At 37.8% G+C, this 24876-nt stretch overlaps 1 protein-coding gene across 2 annotated transcripts in view; it reads right to left on the bottom strand.

The window, feature by feature from the left end:
- cars2.L (cysteinyl-tRNA synthetase 2, mitochondrial L homeolog) overlaps window positions 1-18077 on the bottom strand; it is a 28933-nt gene extending 10856 nt beyond the window's left edge. The window contains 8 exon segments of one of the 2 annotated variants that reach the window (NM_001089901.1): window positions 1558-1691; window positions 5641-5770; window positions 5982-6065; window positions 7668-7773; window positions 10243-10314; window positions 12724-12841; window positions 13767-13817; window positions 17739-18077. In NM_001089901.1, the coding sequence (NP_001083370.1) occupies window positions 1558-1691; window positions 5641-5770; window positions 5982-6065; window positions 7668-7773; window positions 10243-10314; window positions 12724-12841; window positions 13767-13817; window positions 17739-17971 (928 nt within the window). In that variant the 5' untranslated portion in view covers window positions 17972-18077. 2 annotated transcript variants of the gene reach the window in all.
- Between the last annotated feature and the right edge of the window lie 6799 nt (window positions 18078-24876).

The following is a 24876-nucleotide window of genomic DNA, read 5'->3' as shown; positions in this document are numbered from 1 at the left end:
TTCCCCCGATCGATATCTGCCCAAAGATTGAGGTGGGCATATCAGAGAGATCTATTCGTTTGGCAAGGTTGCCAAACAAGTGGATTTCTACTTTATGGCCATTGGTGATCTGCGGGCCGGCCCGATACCAGCGGGTCGGGCGGGTTCAGCCCGTCCTCGCACACCCCTCTCTGGGTCGTGTGCTGGTGTGGGTTGAACTCTTCAGACTGCTCTCCCTGCCCTTACAAATGATGACTTCCAATTTCCGGGTTCAACTTTTATGGACACCCGTCTGTGCAGCCCACCCCGTTTGTGATGTCATCGGTGAAGCGGGTCAGCACGGGTCTATAAAAGGAACCCGAAAGTCTCGTGCTGGCTCGGGCTGAGGGAGGGCGGCCTGGGAAAATTGATTAGGCACACCCGTCGGAGGGACCCATACACAGGCAGACAAGCTGCTGACTTGGTAAGAATAGGCCTAATCTGCAGATACACTATACACTATTGATCCAGTCAAACCCCTACGAACAGGGGTACAGTAGGAATCTAAACACTCTAATGTTCATATATAAAAATACAAAACACAGAAGTTGCATCAATGCAGAACAAAACAAAAAAATGTTGTATACCAAACCATATCCTGAATTTAATGCATCCCTAACCATTGGCCTAACAGCTTTACAAGCTTTGTCAAAAGTGCAGCATTGTACAGCCTAATGACCCTTGTGCTGTTGTACCCAGAATCCACTTCATCCTGCTGGAAAATGCTAGGAGATGCAGATTAAATCTCAGAGTTGCCCTAATTCCTTACTCATTTACACTTCATGCTACCCTTCATTTACATATGGTGCGAATTTGCTGCACTCAATCTAGTACAGATTCCCATGATACACCGATTCCTGTCCATATACAGAAGCAGCCAGCCTGTAATTAATAGAACTTTTAGCGGATCACAAGAATCACTCAAAGACTTGGCAAAAAGGCATTTGATTTAAATGTTTTGTGGGACCAAGGTCCACCCTGCCCGCTGGCCCAAAACTCTTGCAAACCCTCAGGAGAGGGTTTTACAGATCAATAATAAATCAATCAAAAGCCACAGGAACCATGATTAGTAAGAGAGCTAAAGAATGTTGATTCTTAAATACAATATCCCAGCAATACTGGGAATTTGACTAGAAAAAGTGTTATTCAAAATTGTATGTCGCACACATACACACAAGCAATATCTCCCCCTCTAGTGGTCAAGTAATATATATTTGTGATCTAATTGTGCTCCTCATTCTTCTAAAATGGTTGCACTCAGGTACTGATTTTGCCTACCTCTACTTTTGAACCAAAGTTTGGTTAACACTGATTAAATATTTTTATCCCAGCTTTGGATTTTTCAGCACACTGAAAAGTTATTTTCTTATATTTTGCTGTGGGCATCTAGGTGGACAACTAGCAAGTTATGAGTTTGTATTTAGTAAGCTTAAACTCTCCTTGAAATGACTAGTCATGGCTTATTATGAAATGTTATATAAAGAGTTATTTCAACAACTATACCATGCAATGATCTGCATTTATATGCACGGTACTTACCAGTATGAAGGAAATAGTTCCCCCACTGTGTGGTCTGGTGATATGCCTCACACTGAGCAATTTCATTTTCATGATGAGGAAAAGCAAGATCAATCCCACCAGTGTGAATGTCTAGATGTTTGCCAAATACAGAACTAGAGAAATAATACAAAAAAAATTGATTGATGTTTTAAAGAAATAATAGTAATAATGCCTTAATACCAAAAAGCCCAGCATTTTGCCCAGACAGGAATAATACCTGGGACCAATGTTCCCTCTAAGCTGTGCGCTCGTGCCCGCACACACAAATTTTGAGGCCAGCAAACACAATAAATTGTGGCTTAAGAAGAATTTTGTCTGAAAACACAAAATTTTGCATTTCTTCTATGCACAAAATATATATTTTTTTTTTTTGCACATAGCAGAGGTGGAATTAGAGGGAACATTGCCTGGGACTACAATATGGTGATCATTATAGCAATCTGTAATTGCTAAACTACAACATTATGACTTCTTATAACCAATACGGTACCTTAAGGAACTCAATGAAAATTTCATAATGAAGTAGTTCAGTATATTTACAAAGTGGGTGGCCTGAATGGCACTGTATCTTTAAATCTGGCCAGTGGCCCAATAACTAGTAGAGACAACTAACATTTAAACATAATTTACTATATAGATTTATTGTATATTTTTCATCCTATTTACAGACCCAATGTACAGAATAACCAAACATCAAATTAAAAAATAAAAACCAAAGATGTAATAAATCTATTATGCATTGCTCATAACGTATCATCAAAATGAACTCAGTATTCAAGTAGATTGAATATATTAAATGAGAATTTGTGGTTAGAAATGTCTAAATATAAATGTTATTATCATGTGTACACTATAGCCTCTCCACAGTCACAACATATACTTAGTATATATTAGTGGGATCTTTCACTTATCTTTGACATTGACGATACTGCAATATTTTATGTAACGGTCTTATTTGTCTCTATAACCATAGTGGCTTCATACTACATTTTTTCTTACACTTTTTCTCCTTTCATAGTTACTATAAAACAAGTGGTATATTAGTCTTGGTATACCATTTTTTTATGCATGAATTAACTTAAAATGGTTATTGCCTTAAACAAATGTGTACACTAGAATTCCGCAGATTAATGAGAGCATTAATAAAGCATGCATTACAATAATATCCCGGTTAGTGCAGTGACTAGCTATTAAACATCCTAAGTAATACTATTAGTTACAGCAGGCTGAGCATGAGACAAGGTATGTCTATATTCCCCTCTGCCTGCATATTTTCAGTGCTCCCATCTCTCTCCGGTTAAAACTTTTTGTAAATTGGCTACAAATTTGGGGGGGGGGCTTTCTTTACTCTATTACAGTTGTTCAATTCAAGCTAGCCTTGAAGGTAGGGTTGCCACCTTCTCTGAAAAAAAAATACCGGCCTTCCTATGTTTTTGCCGATTTTTCCTATTAATAACATTGGCATCAAGCTTCACTTTTACCGGCCAGGCCGGTAAAATACGGCCAGGTGGCAACCCTACTTGAAGGGTCAACCTTTGGTCAGGGCCGCCCCCCACATCTCTTAAAATAGTCATGGAAAATAGTTCAAAGAATATCTAGGATAGCGAATGTTGAGAATAAAGGTAAAAACATAACTAACCTTTAAACTGTTTTTTTTTTTGTAAAATAGGCATTCTTTCCCAATATTACAGTAACTGCCATTTGGGTTTAGTCCCTCCCTGCACATTTTTCATGGCTGCTGCCCCCTTTTCAACGTAGTAAATCCAATCTGCTTCTCAAGCTACTTTTCACCATGCTTCAATATGAGGATAGTGAACTAGCAGAAAGGTTTGTATTGGTTTAGTAAAAGCAGGGAGAGATGAATGTGTTGTGTAATTTCTGTTCCAGAGCCTTCCTGTTTAAAAAAAAAAAAAAGGCTTTCCAAATAAACTTGAAGCCAGACTTGTGCTTTTGTAATTGTTCTTTGCTGCCATAATCCCTATTCATTCATTCTGATTTCAGAGTGGAATAAATCACAGATGTAGCCTAGCAACATGGCCTGTTGTATGGGGGATTGCACTGATCAGGGTGGCAAGTTGAAAGATATACAGAATATACAATTCCGAGAAAGGGATTTAGTGTTCATAATGGTGAGAAGGCTTACAATCTATGACATTTAATAAAAATGCAAACTAATATAAATTAAAAATAAATGCATGACAGGCCAAGATACAGAGAGTAGTGTTCTGAGGCCCTAGTGCTGACTGAACAACTTGTCCCTAACCTTTACAGTCAATTAACACTTCATAAGCAAAGAATTGTCAGAAAAACACAAAAGTGCTCTGGCAGGGGTTTAGTAATTGGAACCGGCTTTTTTGTCCAGCATAAAGGATTTCAGCTATTAAAATGGCTTCTGTTCTTTTATCAAGCAGCAAGAAATTCTTCTTTTTTGTTGGCTAGCTGTAACTGTTGAAAGGATTCTACTTTCCCGAGTGATACAATGGATCTGGCCTTCGCTTGTCCTTTCCATTTTTTAAGCAGCTTTGTTAAGATCATCCTAGGACACCTCAGATTTCAGATTTGCCCATTTTACTTCTATCCACTTCAGTGCATGAAATACAAATATAATATATATATATATATATATATATATATATATATATATATATATATATATATATATATATATATATATATATATATATATATATATATATATATATATATATATATATATATATATGAATGAATGAGCCAGAATTCTCCTACAGGACCTTTACTTCCTTCCTACACAAGCAGCTTTATGCAGTCATTTCTTTGCTATAACTTCAGCCTGGTCCTGTTGCTGTAAGAGGATGCTTATCTGTTTTTTGAAAGTATTGGGTCCAGAATTTTAACCAATTGTAAACGCAGGAGTGTACAATAACATGCATATGTATACTGCCCAATACACAAGTGCTAGGAAGCAAGAATATAAAATGTAAACAGGTAACACTTATTAAGGACTGCATGTTGGAGAAATAACCACATTAGCAACTAGTTAAAGTGATTTTACTTCATTACTGTTCTTTGACATAGAAAATCAAAAAGTTTATACTGAGCTCAATCACTTCAATTATATTTTGTGTAAATATTGGTGCAAATAATGATTAATCGTTAACTGTTATATATATTTCCTTAATATACAACCATGCAATAATTATTATTATGGTAGATACATGGCAGTTTAAGGAAACAATGAAAATAGCAGCTATTTTCTATAGGTATGTTATCCCATATGAGCAATAGATAAATATTTTAGGATGCAAAGATCCCCTAAAGGTATTACAGGCTGCTTTCACTTTCACTGTTCCCCTAAAAGTGCTGCTTCAAGAACCTGCACAGCACTAACTCTTGGGCTATATCTTTCATTAAGGATTAGGGTAATCTTGAACCCGAAGGGGGGAAAAAGTATGTGTTTTGGTGCAACCCAAGTAAAAAGCGATAAGAAAATCATTGGACTAATGTATTGGAAAATGGATTAATGGAAGTACTGGAGAATGATGACTGGGGAGGTGCTAAATGTTGGGAAGAGGAGCAGAGTATATTTAAAAAGGGGTCAGTGGGACACAAAACAACCAGCTGCTAGTAACAGAAAAGTGCCACTGTGGGCCAATAACTGGCATAAGGGTGAAGACCTTTATCATTTTACCACTGAATGAAGGTGTTACAATTTAGACAAACCAATAAATTCATCAACTTGATAAATGTTTCAACTGGCACAGGTAAAAATGTTGGAAACTCATGCACAAAGTTGGAACCTATATACAGGAGTGATTAGAAGGTTTTAGACAAATCGGACCCTTCATGGTGATGTAGACCTGACAGTATGTATTCACAGCACATATAAAATATACCCTGGCTTCTCCTATACATTATATGACCACAGAATTCCTGGTGTACTATCTGAAAACAACCAAGCTGAAAAATAGAGTTTGGAAGGTAAACAACAACCTTAAACTAATAATAAACCGAATATAGTTAATACTTGTTTCTAACATTCACATAAAAGATAATGAATCTATTAGAAATACTAAAACTCACCTTGCAATTGTGGAACACTCTATGTGCCAGCCAGGTCTTCCCTTCCCCCAAGGAGAAGCCCAGTAAGGCTCCTCAGGTTTGGATGTTTTCCACAAAGCAAAATCTCGGATATGTCTTTTATCCTGCAATGCTGTCAGGCATGAAAATTACCATGTGCAAAATGAGTTAATTCACAATACATTAAAAACTGGTACTTTTTCATTCCAAGAAAAGATTTATGTATATGAGCAAAATATAAAAATGCAATGTTTTTTTTTTTGTGTATGCGCATATTTAGGTTGTTACTACATTTTATATAATTTGCTGATGCTACTCTGGAGCAGAATGCTACAATAACATACCTGACTCACTAGCTGCATCACAGAAAGAATCATTAAATTTCCCATATTGGTCTCCAATCGACTGAACATCAAAATAAACATTTCCTAGAAATGACATCAGGATAAATTATTAGCATTTATACAGTACCAAATATGTTCCAAAATACCAAGTAGCTTATGAGGTACTCTTGATATCTAGGTGCCGTTTTAGCACTGTATATATATATATATATATATATATATATATATATATATATATATATATATATATATATATATATATATATATATATATATAGTATAGCACTGCGTGTGTGTATATATGTGTGTATATATATATATATATATATATATATATATATATATATATATATATATATATATATATATATATATATATATATATATATATATACACACACACACGCAGTGCTATACTAATAAAAATAAACATGCATATCAATGTACATTCATTTAATACATATATTTCCACTTCAGATATATGTTCTGCACTGAAAATGTAATTCTTGCAGAATTTTGAAAGTGAAATTTGTATTCCTTAGAAAAGTAATATCTATGTAAAAAGGTGGATATTTGGTGCTGAAACTTGCACCAAGCCATAAGCCACACCACTGAAATGAGTTATAATAATAGGGGGATGTTGCCAACCTTCCTCTTTCAACACTTTCAAAGCACATTTCTCATCAAAGAAGCCTCAGCAGAAATCAAAATCTTAAGAGTCTGGTCACATCGGCAGATTCGGGGAGATTAGTTGCCAGGCGACAAATCTCCTCTTCTTTGCGGCGACTAATCTCCCTGATCTGCCTTATGCTGGCTAAAATGTAAATCGCCTAGGGGCAGGCAAACCGGGCAGCTTTGGAAGACAAAGTGTTCTAAGTTTCCTTGTAAAGCAATTACAGGTGACTTCGGAAAATGAAGCGTTCCGTGTGCCTGCCCCCAGGTGATTTACATTTTAGCCGATGGAAGGCAGATCGGGGAGATTAGTCGCCGCGAAGAAGAGGAGATTTGTCGCATCGCGACTAATTTCTCCGAATCTGCCTGTGTGGCCAGACCCTTAGGAGCAGTGGAAAACTTGAAGGTTTAAAAGTATCACATAAGTAGCATAGTCCTTTCTATCACAAGTATGATATAGACTTTCTTAGATATATTTTCTTAGTTATTCTTTTTGTTATTACCAGAACTTTTCGCATAAAAATAAAGAGATTTAGCAGAGCATACTACAATGAGGATACCGGAGAACATGTCAGTTGGACAGGAGTTTTGTATGACTACATACTACTACAAGACTGCAGGCTTTACAGTGATTTTGTATATATTACAAAATATAAAAAAACATAAAAAAAAATACACCACATATCGCCAGTCTTCACCGCCTGAAGCAATGTAAAATAATGGTGGCAAATCTGGCATTCACATGGTTAAAATAAAACACCCTTTGATAAATGTGCTATTTATTTTGCACAGCGTTTTACACCGTTCTTTAGACAAATTTAGTTTTACACAGCATAACAATATGCCCCTTAGTCAGAATGTATATGCTAATTGGTGGAAGTTTTGATTTTCAAAAGAGGGAAACATCAAAATTCGTTTAAAATCACATGACCGAAAAAAAATTAAGACAAAATTGAATTTCTAAGAATATCACGATGCATAACATACAAAAGTTCAGTTGAAGGTGAACGTTACCTTGTGAGGTAGAATATGCATGTCCATTGGCAATTATCTGTTGAATAAATGATATTATCTGTGGAATACTTTCTGTAACTCTCATGTATACTGTCGGTGGAAGGACCTAAAGAACAAAGAGAAAATACAATGCAACTTAATTACTTGTAAACTGAACTTTAACAGACAATGTTGTGGGAAAGCCACAGATAATGACCAGAAATAGTGCATCTAAAATTCTCACACTATGAAATGAGACTACCTTGTTCCAATATCTAGTGATTGTCTTTGCCAAAAATAAGTCATTTGAAATCACCAAGACTACCTTAAAACATATCTCACCAGCGAACATAGAAATAACAGTAAAACAATATTTAGTTACTAGTCGAGGAGATAAAGCAGAGCTGCCTGCGACATCAGCCCCTGTTTATAATTGCAGGTTTGCTGCACAAATTCTTCCCACTGCAAAATCATATATTTTAATAAGGGTTATTATTAGCCTTTTATCATTGAACATCTACTGTTCATTTGTACATGGATGTAACATGTGTTTTGTGATCATTGGGGTTAAAGTATTGCATAATTATGTAACACAAACAGCCCATGTCTCTTTTTCAATGTTCTGGCTTTTATGTCTCATTGAATATGGTACAATGCAAGACCTTCTCGGGAATCTCTCCAAGATTCAGCATTTATTTGCTAATGACATCTGATTGCTTCCATTCGCAGACTGAATTCTGTTAGCAGATTAAGACAGTTTAAGTCTAAAGAGATATATTTAAAGGATACAAAGAGGTTATTTTAATTTGTATTACTTAGGATCCTAAAATTTTTTTACTACTCAACTGCTGCAGTCTATACAGGCCTGTCAAAAAGGGCCAAGGTGCTGGAATATAGCCCCCAACTCCAAAGGGCACTCAGGTCAAAAATTCAAAAATATATTTCCAGTCAATACTCAAAGTTAAAAAGATTACTCTTTATTTATCATAAATATTAAAAAATATAGGCATACAGACCAATTGATGCTCCGCCTTACGCGTTTCGCACCCACAGGCACTTATTCATGCCTGTGGGTGCGAGGAGATTCGGGGAGATTTTGTCGCCTTGAGGCAACTTTGGTTGACTATTGAAAACGCTTTGCCACGTGTGCATTAGCGCAGGCGATTTTGCGCTGTAGCCTATGGGGGAAAGACGCTGAGGCAGTTTGGGGAGATAGTCGCGCAAAAGACGTGGCGATAAGTCGCCAGGCGACAAAATCTCCCCGAATCTCCTCATCTGGCCTTACCCTAACTTGCAGTACAGCAGTAAAGAGTGATTGAAGTTTATCAGAGCACAAGTCACATGACTTGGGGCAGCTGGGAAATTGACAATATGTCTAGCCCCATGTCAGATTTCAAAATTGAATATAAAAAAATCTGTTTGCTCTTTTGAGAAATGGATTTCAGTGCAGTAGCACTATTAACTGATTCATTTTGAAAAAAAAACAATTTTTTCCCATGACAGTATCCCTCTAAAGGTGTTGTTCACCTTCCAACACTTTTCAGTTCAGTTGGTTTCAGTCTATTTAACCAGAAATAAAGACGTTTTCCAATTACTTTCTATATTCTATGTATGACCGTTTTTCTAATATTGAAGTGTAAGTCAAGTTGATACATTTAGTTGATACATTTCTTATCTTTGGCCCAGCTGAGCAGAATACCTGAGTTTCATTAAAGGCAGCTGTTATCATTGATACAATAGTTACCAATACTCCTGCAATGCTGGTGAGAAAATGTATCAACTCAATGTTGCAAAATTGTAACAGTTCAGAATCTGCACCTGAATTACTGAGCTGCCAGACTCAAACACCAGAGACAGGAACATTAAACTTGGATTTTGGAAAAACTGTAACAAATAAAAAATGGAAAGCAATTGGAAAAAGTCTTTTGTAGAGAACAATCTGAAAATGAATCAACTGAAAAAGTGTTTGGAATGTGAACAACCCTTTTAATAGGCATGTGCAGCCACTTCCCATGGCCAACAGCCCAATGCAATCACAAGGAAACCATATATAAAATGTATCCCCCCCCCAATTATTTCCATTGGTACTTAACCTCTAAACAGATCAGTTACAGAATACAGCAATCCAATCACCAGTATCTAAAGCTCTGAGTAGAGGAGAAAAGTATATATAGAGCAGTATATCATTTAGCATATAAATACATCCACATTTATATTGTTTTTCACAAGCAGACAGGGCTGTGTCCCAAACACTCCATTTTATCCAAATAAACCAAATTTGTGAAAATTATTTCCTTTTTCTCTGTAATAATAAAACAGTACCTTGTACATGATCCAAACTGAGATATAATTAATTCTTATTTGAAGCAAAACCAACCTATTGGGTTAATTTAACATTTAAATGATTTCTAGTAGTTTTACGGTATGAAAATCCAAATTACATAAAGATCTATTATCTGGAAAACCCCAGGTCCTGAGCATTCTGGGTAACAGGTCCCATACCTGTAGAAGCTGAAATTCAAGTGAACTTTTAGGAATGCACCATTAGAATAAAAAAATTAAAAAAAATAAAAGAACTTCAAAGTGTTTTACATACCCTTAATGCAGTCATGTCTTGTTTAAAGTCCTGTTCATAAGTACGTGCTAAGGCCACTGGAGATATATTGAGCTGAAAGTAACATATTTTACCAATTCAAAACATATTAATAAACTGTGTCTGTGAACAAACCTCAAGGGCAGGAATGATTTTTACAAATACGTAATAGGATTTGGCTATCTGCAGTTTTACGATTGTTAATTTTTCTATCAACATATTGAGAAATAAAACTACATTAACAGTGATTATGTCTGTTTTCAGTAGTAAATACACTTCACATGTCAACTATACTTCTTTTTAACAATTAAACTGATACTAACACCACATAGTGCCATTCTTTTTTTATTGCAATAGCCTTTAGAACTTCCTCTTTTAGTTTTTAAAGTAGAATTAAAACTAGTGGCCAAAGCAACCAATCAGTGATTAGCTATGTTCAGCCAGATGCAGGAAGAACAATAAAAGCCAATGGAATTCACTGGATGAGACCACACTCATGTACATTTTGGGTTTAGACAGAGGGATTATGTTTTAAAAGCTGCAATTAGCAGGCACTAGAACTAAGATTGGCTTAAAGGGATCCTGTCATCGGAAAACATGTTTTTTTCAAAACGCATCAGTTAATAGTACTACTCCAGCAGAATTCTGCACTGAAATCCATTTCTCAAAAGAGCAAACAGATCTTTTTATATTCAATTTTGAAATCTGACATGGGGCTAGACATTTTGTCAATTTCCCAGCTGCCCCTGGTTATGTGCCTGCACTTTAGGAGAGAAATGCTTTCTGGCAGGCTGCTGTTTTTCCTTTTCAATGTAAAAATGTGTCTCAGTGAGACATGGGTTTTTACTATTGAGTGTTGTTCTTAGATCTACCAGGCAGCTGTTATCTTGTGTTAGGGAGCTGTTATCTGGTTACCTTCCCATTGTTCTTTTGTTTGGCTGCTGGGGGGGGGGAAGGGAGGGGGGTGATATCACTCCAACTTGCAGTACAGAGTGATTGAAGTTTATCAGAGCACAAGTCACATGACTTGGGGCAGCTGGGAAATTTACAATATGTATAGCCCCATGTCAGATTTCAAAATTTAATATAAAAAAATCTGTTTGCTCTTTTGAGAAATGGATGCAGTGCAGAATTCTGCTGGAGCAGCAATATTAACTGATTCATTTTGAAAAAAAATGTTTTTCCCATGACAGTATACCTTTAAGTACTAAATAAGAAAATTTGAGACGTTACATGGCAGTTCAAGCTTTTGATCATCTGTAATTTTCCTTGAGAAACAGGCTGAGAGCTAAAACAATGTTTTCTCTTCTTTCTAATTATGCTCAGCACACTAAAAAATTAAATATTTAAAAGGTAGTATGCAGAGATCAACCCTGTATATTAATAGTATACTACGGGAATGAAATGAAAGCTAGCACCTATATCTATTTATTGAATGATCATGTTATTTCCTAGCTCTGAGTGCCAGTCATTCATTATAATTGGCCAGTCACACCAAAACATCCACAATACAAGTGTATGATATATTGACACAACTGATTATGCCAGGGTGCAATGAGACCACTTGAAACCATAAGGGTCTCTTTTTGAGCCTTGCAACATATTCTGGGGTAAATGCACAATGCAGCCCATCAAATCATTTTATCTGTGGCACAGGCATGTCCCTTAAAGCAAAGTAACCATACTATTTTTACTGTGACACTGTCTCTTTAAGCAAAGTAACAGTACTATTTTTACTGTGACACGTGTCCCTTTAAGCAAAGTAACAGTACTATTTTTACTGTGACACAACAGATGTCACATGAAAGTCTATTTCGCACATTTCAAGCTTGGTTTTTCTTCAAAAAGATGTGAATAAATATGACTAAACTGGTGTTTCCCTTTAATTTGCAACAGACTTATTTTTAGATTTGTGAATAGTTGCGGGGAAAACTAAGGGTGATAAAACATGAGCAAATCCTTGTTTTAAAACGTCTTATTAAAATAAAATACATTATAAAATGTGCCATTTTTACCTTAAAAAAAGCCAAAAATGTTACATTTCAGTGTGTGATAAACTAAAAGTTAATCTAAATGAAAAACGTTTTACTTTTGCCTGAACACAATAAGTAATCTTGTAATATTTTCTTGCCTGTATGAAAGAGTGTATTTCTTCACATACATTTGCTGTTAACTTGTTACTCGACAGTCCTTCAGTGCTTCATAAAAGCAATATTAGTACTAAAACCATAATTATCAAAGATAGCCTGGATGAATCATGCCAGATTAGGTAGGGGTTATGCCAGATTTAGGTAGGATTTGAAGATATTAAAAGATTGTTTTAAACATAGCATAGAACTACAGAACATTTAAAATAGGTACTATACATTTGTAATTTGAAACACGTGGTGCAGGACAGAACAAAGAGAAAACTGGAATCACAGATACTTTTGTGTATCTCCATTTTCATGGGTGTATTAAAAGCTATTTAACATGTCACTTTACCTCTTTTGCTCTCTTGATTATTTTATCATCAATGTCTGTGACAACCATCGCCATGACTATATCAATCCCAAAAACCTTGAGTAGAATCCTCCGAATTGTGTCAAATCTAACATAAGAACTGCAAGAGAGTCACATAAAGTGATACATTACATTGGTACAATAGCACATTGTTAACATTGTTATTACGTTTGTCATTCTTACTAGTGAGAAATAAAATACCAAAGCATACTGACCACTTTCAGTTTGTAGTGTTGAAAGCTGCAACTATCACTAGTTTAACTGTAGGTTAAATATGATGGATAAAATAGTTCCACTGAAGAGATAAGAGCAAGATAACCTGTTCTTCTTTATGGGGGCCATATTGATGTATACTGCACATGCACAAACTAAAACTAGATAAAAGGGAAAACTATATAAAAGGGAAAAATCTGGTAAAATGGTGGCAAGGCACTGCTTCTAAAAAGTTCCTAGACTGGAGATTTTTTCTCCCCCCCAAAAAGCGATCCTGCTGAAAGACCTAACATAATGGCACCCCCAGTGAATTAAGGATTCCTTGTCATTTAATGCATCTATATCCCTACCCGATCAGTAGTCATAAGGGTTATTTGTGTATAAATAAAAAGTAGTGTAGTTTTGTTGTTTTACCTAGTATTGTCTTTTTCAAGATTGAAAGGAGGGATCTAGTTCCTCATGACCATTAATAATTATTTTTGCCAAACAAGCCCTGCTTTATGGCAGGGATTCTAGATCTTCTATGAGCCAGTGACCAAACAGACAGAAGATCAATTACCCTTCATCTGAAAAGTTACTACACTGATACTAGCCATGCCTGTGACTGATTCAACAATGGCAGGAAAACATATAAGAGGGCTTTGCTTTGGCAAAGTAAACTGATGCATTGGGTCTATAAGCAATATAAACATATTAAATCTTAATCGCTAATATGACAGACAATAAGAGAAAACTATTAAAATGAAATCGCATCATAAAAACATGAGTGTCATTATATCATAAAATTATCAGGTGCAAAGTTATTTACTTACCATGCATGTCCAAGATGTGCATGGTCATAAACTGTGGGTCCACAGCTATACCTGGGAATTTGGGGAAAAGAAACTTGATTAAAATATCAGTCCTAAGTGTGAAACAAACTATTATAGATATGTTTCAGATAGGTGAACTGAAAGTGATGATTTAGGATTCAATTAGGGTTGCCACCTGGCTGGTATTTTACCCGGCCTGGCCGTAAAAATGATGGTTGATCCCAATGTTATTAATAGGGAAAATAGATAAATATATAGGAAACTGGTATTTTGTTTCCAGAAAAGGTGGAAACCCTGGATTTAATGAATATAGGATTTTGCACTAGTGATACCTTGGATTCAGTAGAACTGATCCCAGTTGTCTAATGCAAATTGGACTGAGCCAAAATCTGAACATGCAAAGTAACAACTTAACTGCATATCCAGTGTTGTCTAGCTTTTACTTTTGACTACTCTGTGTAGGTGGCACCTTTTAACTGCTCGTTTTTTTAACCCATGTGAATTTGCAATCGGGTACAATACCAATGCCCCATTGCCTGCTATGATAATCACCTGGAAGCAGTCATGCATGTGATTGCCCATTTATGACATGGAAATGTGGCAGTCCACAAATTGCCTGACAAGTGCTTTTCGAGTGATGCAGGCAATAAGGGCGCAATATGGCATAATCTCCAAAGCTATAAAAATCATGGGTGACACAGTGCTCAATATCACCTGTGTACTATTGTACCTTCCATAATTAAAGCAAAAAATATAATATTATTCATCATGTTTGTCTTACATCAGTGTTTGTTGGGTACTCATGTTGCTTAATTGGTAATTCAGCAACATCAAAAAAAAAAATCAAGCTTAAAGGGGTTCACCTTTGAGTTACTTTTAGTGTGATGTAGAGAGTGATGTAGACAGTTTGCAATTGGTTTTCATTTTTTATTATTTGTGGTTCTTGAGTTTTTAGCTTTTTATTCAGCAGCTCTCCAGTTTGCAATTTGACATAGCAACCATGCATTGTTTTGAATACTAGAATATGAATAGGAGAGGCCTGAATAAGAGGAGTAATAAAAAGTAGCAATAACAATACATTTGTAGTCTTACAGAGCATTCGTTTTTAAATTGGGTCAGTGGCCCCCATTTGAAAGCTGGAAAGAGTCAGAAGAAGGCAAATAATTAAAAATAAATAAATAATGAAGACCAATTGAAAAGTTGCTTAGAATTGGTCATTCTGTAACATACTAAAAGTTAACTTAAATGTAAACCACCCCTTTAAGAAACAATATGCTAGGTAACTACCACGCATGGTTGTTTCTTTGCCTGTGTATAAAAACAGGGGGCAAAACAGATGATCTTCTCCTATATGCTCCATTAATTAACTGCATTGTCATTAGCTTGTGTGCGTATTCTGTGCAGATTTCAGCATGAAAATGCATTCCATTGCGTTTCCATACTGAAATCTGTTCCGTGTCTGCACACAGGTTGATGCCAAATGGTGAAACTCAGATGCAGTAAACCATAGCAAAAAATCAGCAGGTGTAATTTTCTGGTCACATGATTAAAAGCAAACTCTTATTGGTTCTAATGGCTTACTACTATTAACAAACTTTTAGTGCCTTTTATTACATGTGGGGTCATTTTACATAAATGCTTGAAAGATTGGCTGGTTGGAGGCTGCTGGAAAAAAGACTTTTGATTAAAGGAGAATGAAAGCTCCAGTCAAAGGGTGGTGCCAAATATTAAGGCACCCCCCAAGGATTGTTATGACTTACCCACCTCCCCAGAACGGTGCTCTTGTTAGCAGAAAACTGCACTGGCCAGTGGCTCTATTGAGCGAGAGATCCTCTTTCTTACTTCACACCAAGACGCCTAACAGTAGTTAAAAGCCAGACAAAAAAAAACATGTTTTTTCGCTCTACTGCACATGCGTCGGATGCTGGATTCTGAAGGAAGAAGAAGGGAAAAAGAGGATCTCTCACTCTCTAATGCCCTGTGCTGGTGCATTTTTCTGCCAACAGGAGCACCGTCCCAGGGTATCAGGTAAGTCATTACAATCCTTGGAGGGTGTCCTAACATTTGGTACCCCGCCATTGATTGGAACTTTCGCTCTCCTTTAAGCGGACACTATCAATTATTTGCTCAAATAAAGCCTTTAACTGAATTATCTCAAAAATAATAAAACTATTTGTTGAATATAAAGTCAAGGCCTTGAGATATGGATTCAGCAAAAATAATTTTTTACCGTAATTCTATATCAATTCCATATCAATTTCAGATGCGTTGTGTAAAAAAAATCCTAAACAAAGTTAATTGTATTATTATCTGGGTGACTAGGCACCTTTCGGGAAATGTATATTCAAAATAGATTCAAAATAGAAGCATTCGCTGAAGAGTTACATGCTGAGAAGCATTAGAGAGAAGAATGCACAAAGTATAGAATACACTGCTTTGCAGTGTTCTTCTTCAGTCCCAAATAGCATAAACACAATTAGATGATTGCAACTCAGTCACACATATGATTTATACACTGATTATTTTCCTGTAAGGACTACTTACTTCTAGTTACACCACTGCCTCCTGTATAGCCTTTACAACCACTAGAGTACACTGTCTAGCATCTGAGATCAGCAATTAATGTTGGAAGCGTGACAAGTGTCTTAACTGCACTTAAAATGAGGAACCTGATGGGGATTTTTAGACATTCTTGTAACATTTAAATAAAGCAAAAAAAGAGACTAAACCTATACATTCAGAGAAGGGGCAATCTTTAAAGGAACAGTATACACCTTTGCTAAAAATTATCATGTTAAATAGGACTTGTGCTGAAATTAAATTCTGCCTTTCGTTTCAATCTATAAAAATTCATATTTTTCTATTTTTTTTGCCATTATAAAACACTAATTTGAAAGTTGGGCTATGAACTCACCACCCCCTTCATTGATAAACAGGGCAATTAGTATAGAGATCCCCTATCCACCTTTGAACAAACTAACCCCTCCCTTCTCTAAGAAGCCGCTTATTTTAAAGGGGCATCTCAGTGGACTGGTAACTTGTTTAATTCTTTGGGACTGAAAGTGGCAGGAAATACTTAAAGGGGAACTATCGCGAAAATTAAAATGCAATATTAGCTTCAGCATACTGAAACCTTCTAAATAAAATCAATGTAGCATTTCTGAAATAATCAAATTAATCTTCACTATTACACTCTCAGCATCTGTTTCTCCTCATTCTGTCTTCATTCAGGAGTTGGGTGTCAAATTAATGATCCAATATATCTTATAGGGGGCTCCTTTTGCCTAGAAGATGTATTAGAGCTCACTCTATTAAAATCACCAGACATCATGTCTCTCTATATGCAGAATTTGTGCAAAAGGCAGTTATTTTGTTAGATTTTGTTTGTACTGGAATCAGCTGAGTGTGCTCTAATTCATCTACTAGGGAAGGGAGCGCCTCATATAAGATATATTGGATATAACTGTCATTGATTATCTGACACATCTGCTGCATGAAGACAGAATGAAGAGAAACGGATGCTGAGAGAGGAATAGTGAAGATAAACTTGATTATATCAGAAACTATGCAGAATTTTTAATTGATTGTATTTATAAAGTTTCTTATTTCAGTATGATGAAGCTTATATTAAATTTTAACTTAACTGTTTAGTGCTAGAAATTTCAGGGAACCTTCTTCTTCTTATTATTATTAACATGTATTTATATAGCGCCAACATATTGCGTAGATTGCTCAGAAACCAGAAACGTTTCCATGTTGGGTAATGTTTTACAATAATGAAGTGATCCTAGCACTTTGGTGTTGATTAATAGGAGAGGTGATCTTGTGTTCTATGTACAATGAAGTGACATGTAAAGGCTGCTGTGGCTAAACATCACTCTCCACGACTGTAGACTACAAAGCGTTCAGATTCCTATGCGAGTGCCCCTGTTCCACGTGTATGAACAAATAAGAAGTGCTGCAGGGTCTAACCATGTCGCTACTGTCGGATCTGCCAGAATAAGAGGCTCCTTCTTCCTAGTAAGGCTGTTGTACACTTTAATTCCCGTGTCTTGTCCACTTGGTGGCGCCCAACATCCGACAGGAGCGGCGCACGCGTTGCCGCTGCTAAACATAAGAGTTCCGTTCAAAGGGTCCAGTGCAGGCAACCGGAACGAGCCAGGGAATAGCGCCCTGCGGCAGGCCCGCCGCATCAGCGTATTCATCCCTCAGCCGGTAAAAAGGAAGCCTCAGAATGCGCAGAATATAGTCCTCCCCCGGTGGCAGCTTCCACATGCACTGTTCCATGCAAGTGTCACCTGCAACTCCTCCCCTTCCGCTCGTTCTCCCGCACACGCGCGCCGCGCATTGTTACTGAAGGGAGAGGTTGTGAAGTGGGATATTAGATTGTATTGCTCTTCCGCATTGTGTACGTGTTTCTTTTATGAACCAGACTCTCTAAACATCTACTTTAAAACATACTTCATTAATATTTAAATGAGAAGGTAAAATGACTGGATTTGTTAGATACTTCTTGGTGATTCTAAATGCTTATCTGTTACCCCAGTAGACAGTACAGTGCATCGTTGTCTCAGTTGCTCAGGGGATGCTGGGAAGATGGTGGTGTGGCACTCAATAAATAGAACCATAATATGGTGCACGTTGGCCCTGGCAACCAGATTAGAGATTAGCATCAATCAGGCCCGGACTGGCAATCTGTGGGTTCTGGCAAATGCCAGAGGGGCTGCCATAAAATGCCATAGAAAGTCACTATTTAGTGGGCTGGTAAGGAGCTGATTGAGCCTATCTGTACTTGGAATGCCTATTTAGACTCCCAGTCCAGACCTGACATCAATGCTGGAGATAATTCCCCCCCCACCCCCCCCCAGCAATTTTACCTTTGTTTGTCCTTTAACAGGTTATTGTGCAATTTTGAAAGGTAAGCCTAATGCCACAGGGAAGGCAGCTTCTTTTTTTCTTCACCTGCACCCAGAACAATATCGTCTGTCCAGGTGCAGGCACACACTGTGGATTTCGGTGAAGAGACGCAAGAGTTTGCATTTCTACGCAGAAATCCAATTTATGAAGACACAATTGTTCCCGGTGTAGAAGAAGAAGACAGAAGCTGCCTGCATAAGGACTGATTCATGGCAAGCTTTTTTATGCAAGCCCCTGTGGCATTGGGTTAAGCTTGATGGAGTTTGAACTGTTTTGGAAACTTTTTGATGATCTATTTAGGCTGGCTGTAAAGCTTTGAGGGGGGGGGGGGGTGTGGAATATTTGCAGTGTGTCCACAACATATGAATTTGCATATCCACTTTCTGTCTTAATATTCCCTGGCACACCAGGGCCTATATATTCAATCCAAAAAAGCCTAAATCAAATTAATAGGTTTGACCAGTGTACAGTGCTAGCCACAGGTAGGGTTACCACCTGGCCGGTAAAAACTATGGTTTATTCCAATGTTATTAATAGGGAAAAAACAAATATATAGGAAGGCCTGTATTTTTTTAACAGAAAAGCTGGCAACCCTGGCCACAGGCTTTCTCTGCACAGTTGTACATCAAGATAAGGCCGATCATAGTATTTTAGTTGGGTTGAAAAAAGACACACATACATCAAGTTCAACCTTTTAAATCTATATAAAACCTGCCTAACTGCTAGTTTGTCCAGAAGGCAAAAAACCCAATTTTTAGGTTTAAGTACCAGGGGAGCTCGGGGTGCAATTGCACCCGGGACCCGGCAGAGACGACACTGCCAGTACAACTGATTCAGGGAGAGAATTCCACATCTTCACAGCTCTCACTGTAAAAAAAACTTCTGAATATTTAGGCTTGAAAAAGGGCGCTAGGCCGAAACATTGCCTAGTTTGTTGGCACAACAAACCACTGTCACAGAATTCAGAGTGCTGCAGCATGTGTTCTTTGGAGCACACTGCACCGCATATTCTAGATGGGGGCTTACCAGCACTCTGTACAGTGGATGAAAAAACCCTACTCCTGCAAAACTATGCCCCTTTTAATACAGCTCAAGACCGTGTTTGCCTTGCAGCTGCTGACAGGCATTGCTTATTACAAGGACTTCAAGGTCCTTTTCCATTATGGATTTTCCCAGTGCAGTCCCATTAAGGGTAGAAGGGGCTTGCATATTTTTACATCCCAGGTGCATGACTTTACATTTATCAACATTGAATCTCATTTGCCACTTAGCTGCCCAGACTGCCAGTTTGTCAAGATCCTGTTGCAAGGCTGTCACATGCTGGATGGAATTAATTGGGCTGGATAGTTTTGTGTCATCTGCAAACACTGATACATTATTTACAATACCCTCCCCTAGTCATTAATAAACAAGTTAAATAAAAAGGTACCCAATACCGAGCCCTAAAGGAGCCCACTTAGAACCTCACTTCCAGGGCCGCCATCAGGGGGGGACAAGTGGCCCGGGCCTGAAGGGGGGCCCGGCAGTGCTGCATTTTTGAAAGAGCCAGTCCCCCTTGCGAGCACCCGAGCCGTGCGGCCATTTCTCAAGTTGTAGAATGCGGAAGTGCCGAACAGCCGAAATGAGAAAGTGGCTTAGTCCACGAAACGCGTCAAGCGTGCCTTTGGGATACATGTCCTGCTTGTCTTTTTAATGAAGAATCAATAAAATACGGATTTTAATGACTGCTGGTGCTCCCCTTGTTTTCTTATTTTGCCCCTCCTCACCCCCAGCCTGCTGGTACCCCAGGCAAATGCCCCTAACTCTTTACTTACCCCTCCGTGCAGATTTTGTCCAGCGGAGTTCACGGGCGCCATCTTCAGCTGCTTCTGTAATCTTCGGAATGAGACCGGCGCTTCTGCAATTTTCTTGAGTTCTGCATATTATTGTCGCGAAACAGAAAATTGCTCCAACTGTGCATGCGCCGCTATGCCGGTCTCGAGCTTTCTGGATAAGGGCTCTGTTTGTAATTTGAATCAACATACCTTACAGGGATAATGCCACAAGAAAAACAGTTTTTTTTCAAAATGCATCAGTTAATAGTGCTACTCCAGCAAACAGATTTTTTTTTATATATATAAATTTGAAATCTGACGTGTAGCTAGACATATCATTTTCCCAGCTGCCCCCAGTCATGTGACTTGTGCTCTGATAAACTTCAGTCACTCTTTGCTGCTGTACTGCAGTTGGAGTGATATCACCCCTCCCCCCCCCAGCAGCGTAACAACAGAACAATGGGAAGGTAACCAGATAGCAGCTCTCTAACAGAAGATAACAGCTGCCTGGTAGATCTAAGAACTGCACTCAATAGTAAAATCCAGGTCCCACTGTGACACATTCAGTTACATTGAATAGGAGAAACAACAGCCTGCCAGAAAGCAGTTCCATCCAAAAGTGCTGGCTTATTCTAAAACCACACGACCAGGCAAAATGACCTGAGATGGCTGCCTATACACCAATATTATAAATTTGAAAAAAAATACACTTGCTGGTTCAGGAATGAAATGTTATATTGTAGAGTGAATTATTTGCAGTGTAATTTAGAAATAAAAACGACATCATAAAAATCATGACAGAATCCAAGTCTGCTAAATTAATTTATACATTAAACCAAATAATTTTTTTTGCTATCAGTATGGATTAATGTAGCTTAGTTTGAATTGATTAAAAGGTACAGTCTTCTTATTACAAAAAAAAAAAATCATTTTTAAAAATTACAATTATATTTGCTTAAAATGGAGTCTGTGAATACTATAAATGGAATACATTTTATTAATATGGTGGGAGTTGATGTTGTGCCCCAGAGCAAGCTAGTGTAGCAGGGTGAAAATGATGGCTTAGGAAGCAACAGATGAAGTGGTGGTTACTTTACATTGTTTTTATACCTCTGTTTGGCTTCCTCGTGGCAACTGACATGAGGTTGTGTTAAAGTTACAAATTGCTGACAATCACCATTGTGGATGCTGTCTGAATGTAGAACTATGAATTTACCAGAAGTGAAAAGCATGTATGACTTACTATATGGTTTCAGTGATGCCTGCATTATAAACTGGTAAAAGGCTAAACCGACCCTCTGTGAAATGTAACAGTTGATGCATGTTATTATGCACAAATGGTAAATTGTGCACAATCTTTGGCCTGCTATTTAGCAAGGGGGCACTATTGCACTCTGGGTAAAAAAAAACATGGCAATTTCTGTTTGTGTTCAGCACTTTGCACTTGTGTCCATAGAATATAAAGTATATGAATGAAATGAACACATGCAACTACTGGTACCTGGGGTTTTCCAGATAAGGGGTCTTTCCATAATTTGGATTTTCATACTTTGTCTTTTTAAAAAAAAATTTAAACATTAAGGGGCAGATTTATCAAGGGTCAAATTTCGAAGTAATGGGAGTTTTTTTGAACTCCCATAACTTCGGAATTCGAACTAAAAAAACACCAATCAAACTGTATAAAATCGAAGTTTTTATCTTCAGGTGAAAAGGCTGTATTCGAATTGGCGTTTTAGCGCATATGATCTAATTCAAAACAAAGTATTTGCCCCAAAAAACTTTGATTTTTCAAAGTCCACCAAATGAGTCCAAATGGGTTCTAGGAGCTCCCTCATAGGCTGAAATAGCAATTCGGGAGGTTTTAGATGGCGATTGGTCGAAGTTTACATTTTAAAGAGACAGTACATGATCAATTTCGATATTCGAATAGTCACATTTTTTTAAAATTCGGATCGAATTTTGGCCTATTCAGTATTGGAAGTACACAAAAATTTTTTTACCCTTGATAAATCTGCCCCTAAATAAACCCAATAGGATTGTTTGCCACCAATATGGATTTATCCAGCTTAGTTTTTATCAAGTACAGGATATAAATGAGCCCAATTCTGCATTGCAAGGGATTTGCTTTGTCATATAAGATCTCCAGTGCTACAATGTACTGTATATTGTATGCAGGTATTTTGGTTAAATGGATGGCAGATTGAAGTTTAGCACCTTTGAAAATCCTTAGGTACAGTATATGTTTTGTTCTATACCAGTGTTTTGAGAGTAGTTCCTATAATACTATGACATGGCACAATCTCAGTGGACAGATGAGCAGGCGTTTCACATAAATGCATTATCGATTGAAGCCCAGTACCTTTGAAGACCCTTGGGTAAGTTTTGCAGCATTGGCATACCCTTTGGAATGCTAAAATATGATTATAATGGGGGATGGAGGCTGTGAGTAGAGAGAGTTTTTCATGTTCAAATGGATGAATTTTAGTAACATGAAACAACAAGTGATGCCAAAATATACTGTAGAGCCATTACATTTACTCCCATACTTTCTTTGCTACAGCACTCTCACATACAATTCGCCACATGGCAGGCATGTGGGACTTCGTGTTGACGTTGTTGTCATAGCTACCACAGATCCCTCCTGCCCCCATGTAGACTAACCCACTGTGCGCTACCTGGGAAACCTGAGAGAATGGAACGCGCCCTATGCTCCTCCTACAGGAGGAAACGCTCGCCACTTATTGGTTGGTCTAAAGTGACAGTCTTTCGGTCGTGCTGGGATTTGTAGTTCCCGGACTGAAATGTAAAGCCGTTTGTACTCTTATTTATAGGTGCTGTGGAGTGTCACTTGTACATGAGGGGAGGGTCCAAAGAGCTGGTGAATTGATACTTTGGCCTTCTAGACAGTAATAAACTAAAGCTCTAGGCGCAAGTACAGCTGCAATTGTTTATAAGCAGCAGGGCTGTCAACGTGATTCCAGCGACATTATCTACTTGTGACTTGCTGTAGCGTGTAATTTGCTTGGTGCTGAATACGCTGCGAAAGCACAGAATTGTGTGAGGGATACAAGGCCTGAAGTGTTTGTGTGTGGCTTCTCTCACGGTAGCGACTAGTTCGTATCCCTGGAAAGGACCGTCCCTCTAGTGGATAGGAAATAGATGATTCATATGGCAGTTCGCTAGAAAGGACCTAATGCCTCTAGTGGTGAGGTACCAGGAAAGTATAGGAATTAATCCAGTCTATAATGACAAAGCTAAATGCCATCCAGTAGAAGGACCTTCAAAGTAAGGTCCCAAATAAGGATAGATTTAGTCTGTTCTAATAGAGCTGGCTATTTCTCGTCCCTATAAAGGCCCTCACAATATATTAACCTTTTGGTATGTTAAATAGATAGAAAACTATTTGCAACTCATTAAAGGACATATTTCTGCCATTTTTAGAGATAGTACTTAGTTATTCATATATAATAAGTGTGAAATCCATCATCTCTGTTAGACTGTTTTACTGCTATTTCATATGAGGTCCAGTAAAGGGATAGAAACTAGTCAGTTCATACAAGCTAATTCTCATCCTGTCTATGGACCTTCTACAACAGTACAGGGACCATCTGTATTAGGCAAATACCTGGCAGGTAGAAACTAGTCAGTTCATATAAGAACAAGCTAATTCCCATCCTGTCTAAGGACCTTCTCTAACAGTACAGGGACCATCTTAATTAGGCAAAAACCTGACAGATCAAGTAAAGGGATAGAAACTAGCAGTAACGTAACTAGAGTTTTCCCGGGCCAGGGCGCAGGATGCACCTGGGCCCCTCCCCCACCCCTGTAGATGCACAGATTACTTACCACCGCGATTTTTGGTGGGACTTCCGCACTGCAGCGTGATCTCCGGCAGGCCCGAGGGGGAGCGGACCCTGGTGCAATTACACCCCCTGCTCCCCCGGTAGTTATGCCACTGGAAACTAGACAGTTCATATAAGAACAAGCTAATTCCTATCCTGTCTAAGGACCTTCTCTAACAGTGCAGGAACCATCTGTATCAGGCAAATGCCTGACAGGTCCAGTAAAGGGATAGAAACTAGTCAGTTCATATTAGAACAAGCAAATTCCTATCCTGTCTAAGGACCTTCTCTAATAGTATAGGAACCATCTGTATTGGGTAAATACCGGACAGGTACAGTAAAGGGATAAAAACTAGTCAGTTCATATAAGAACAAACTAATTTATATCCTATCTAAGGACCTTCTTTAACAGTACAAGGACCATCTGTATTAGCCAAATACCTGACAGGTAGAAACTAGTCAGTTCATATAAGAACAAGCTAATTCCTATTCTATCTAAGGACCTTCTCTAACAGTACAAGGACCATCTGCATTAGG

Source organism: Xenopus laevis, chromosome 2L (genome assembly GCF_017654675.1).
Source record: "Xenopus laevis strain J_2021 chromosome 2L, Xenopus_laevis_v10.1, whole genome shotgun sequence".
Classification (NCBI taxonomy): domain Eukaryota; kingdom Metazoa; phylum Chordata; class Amphibia; order Anura; family Pipidae; genus Xenopus; species Xenopus laevis.
The sequence above is the reverse complement of the archived record's forward strand: the minus strand, read 5'-3'. Positions and strand labels throughout refer to the sequence as shown.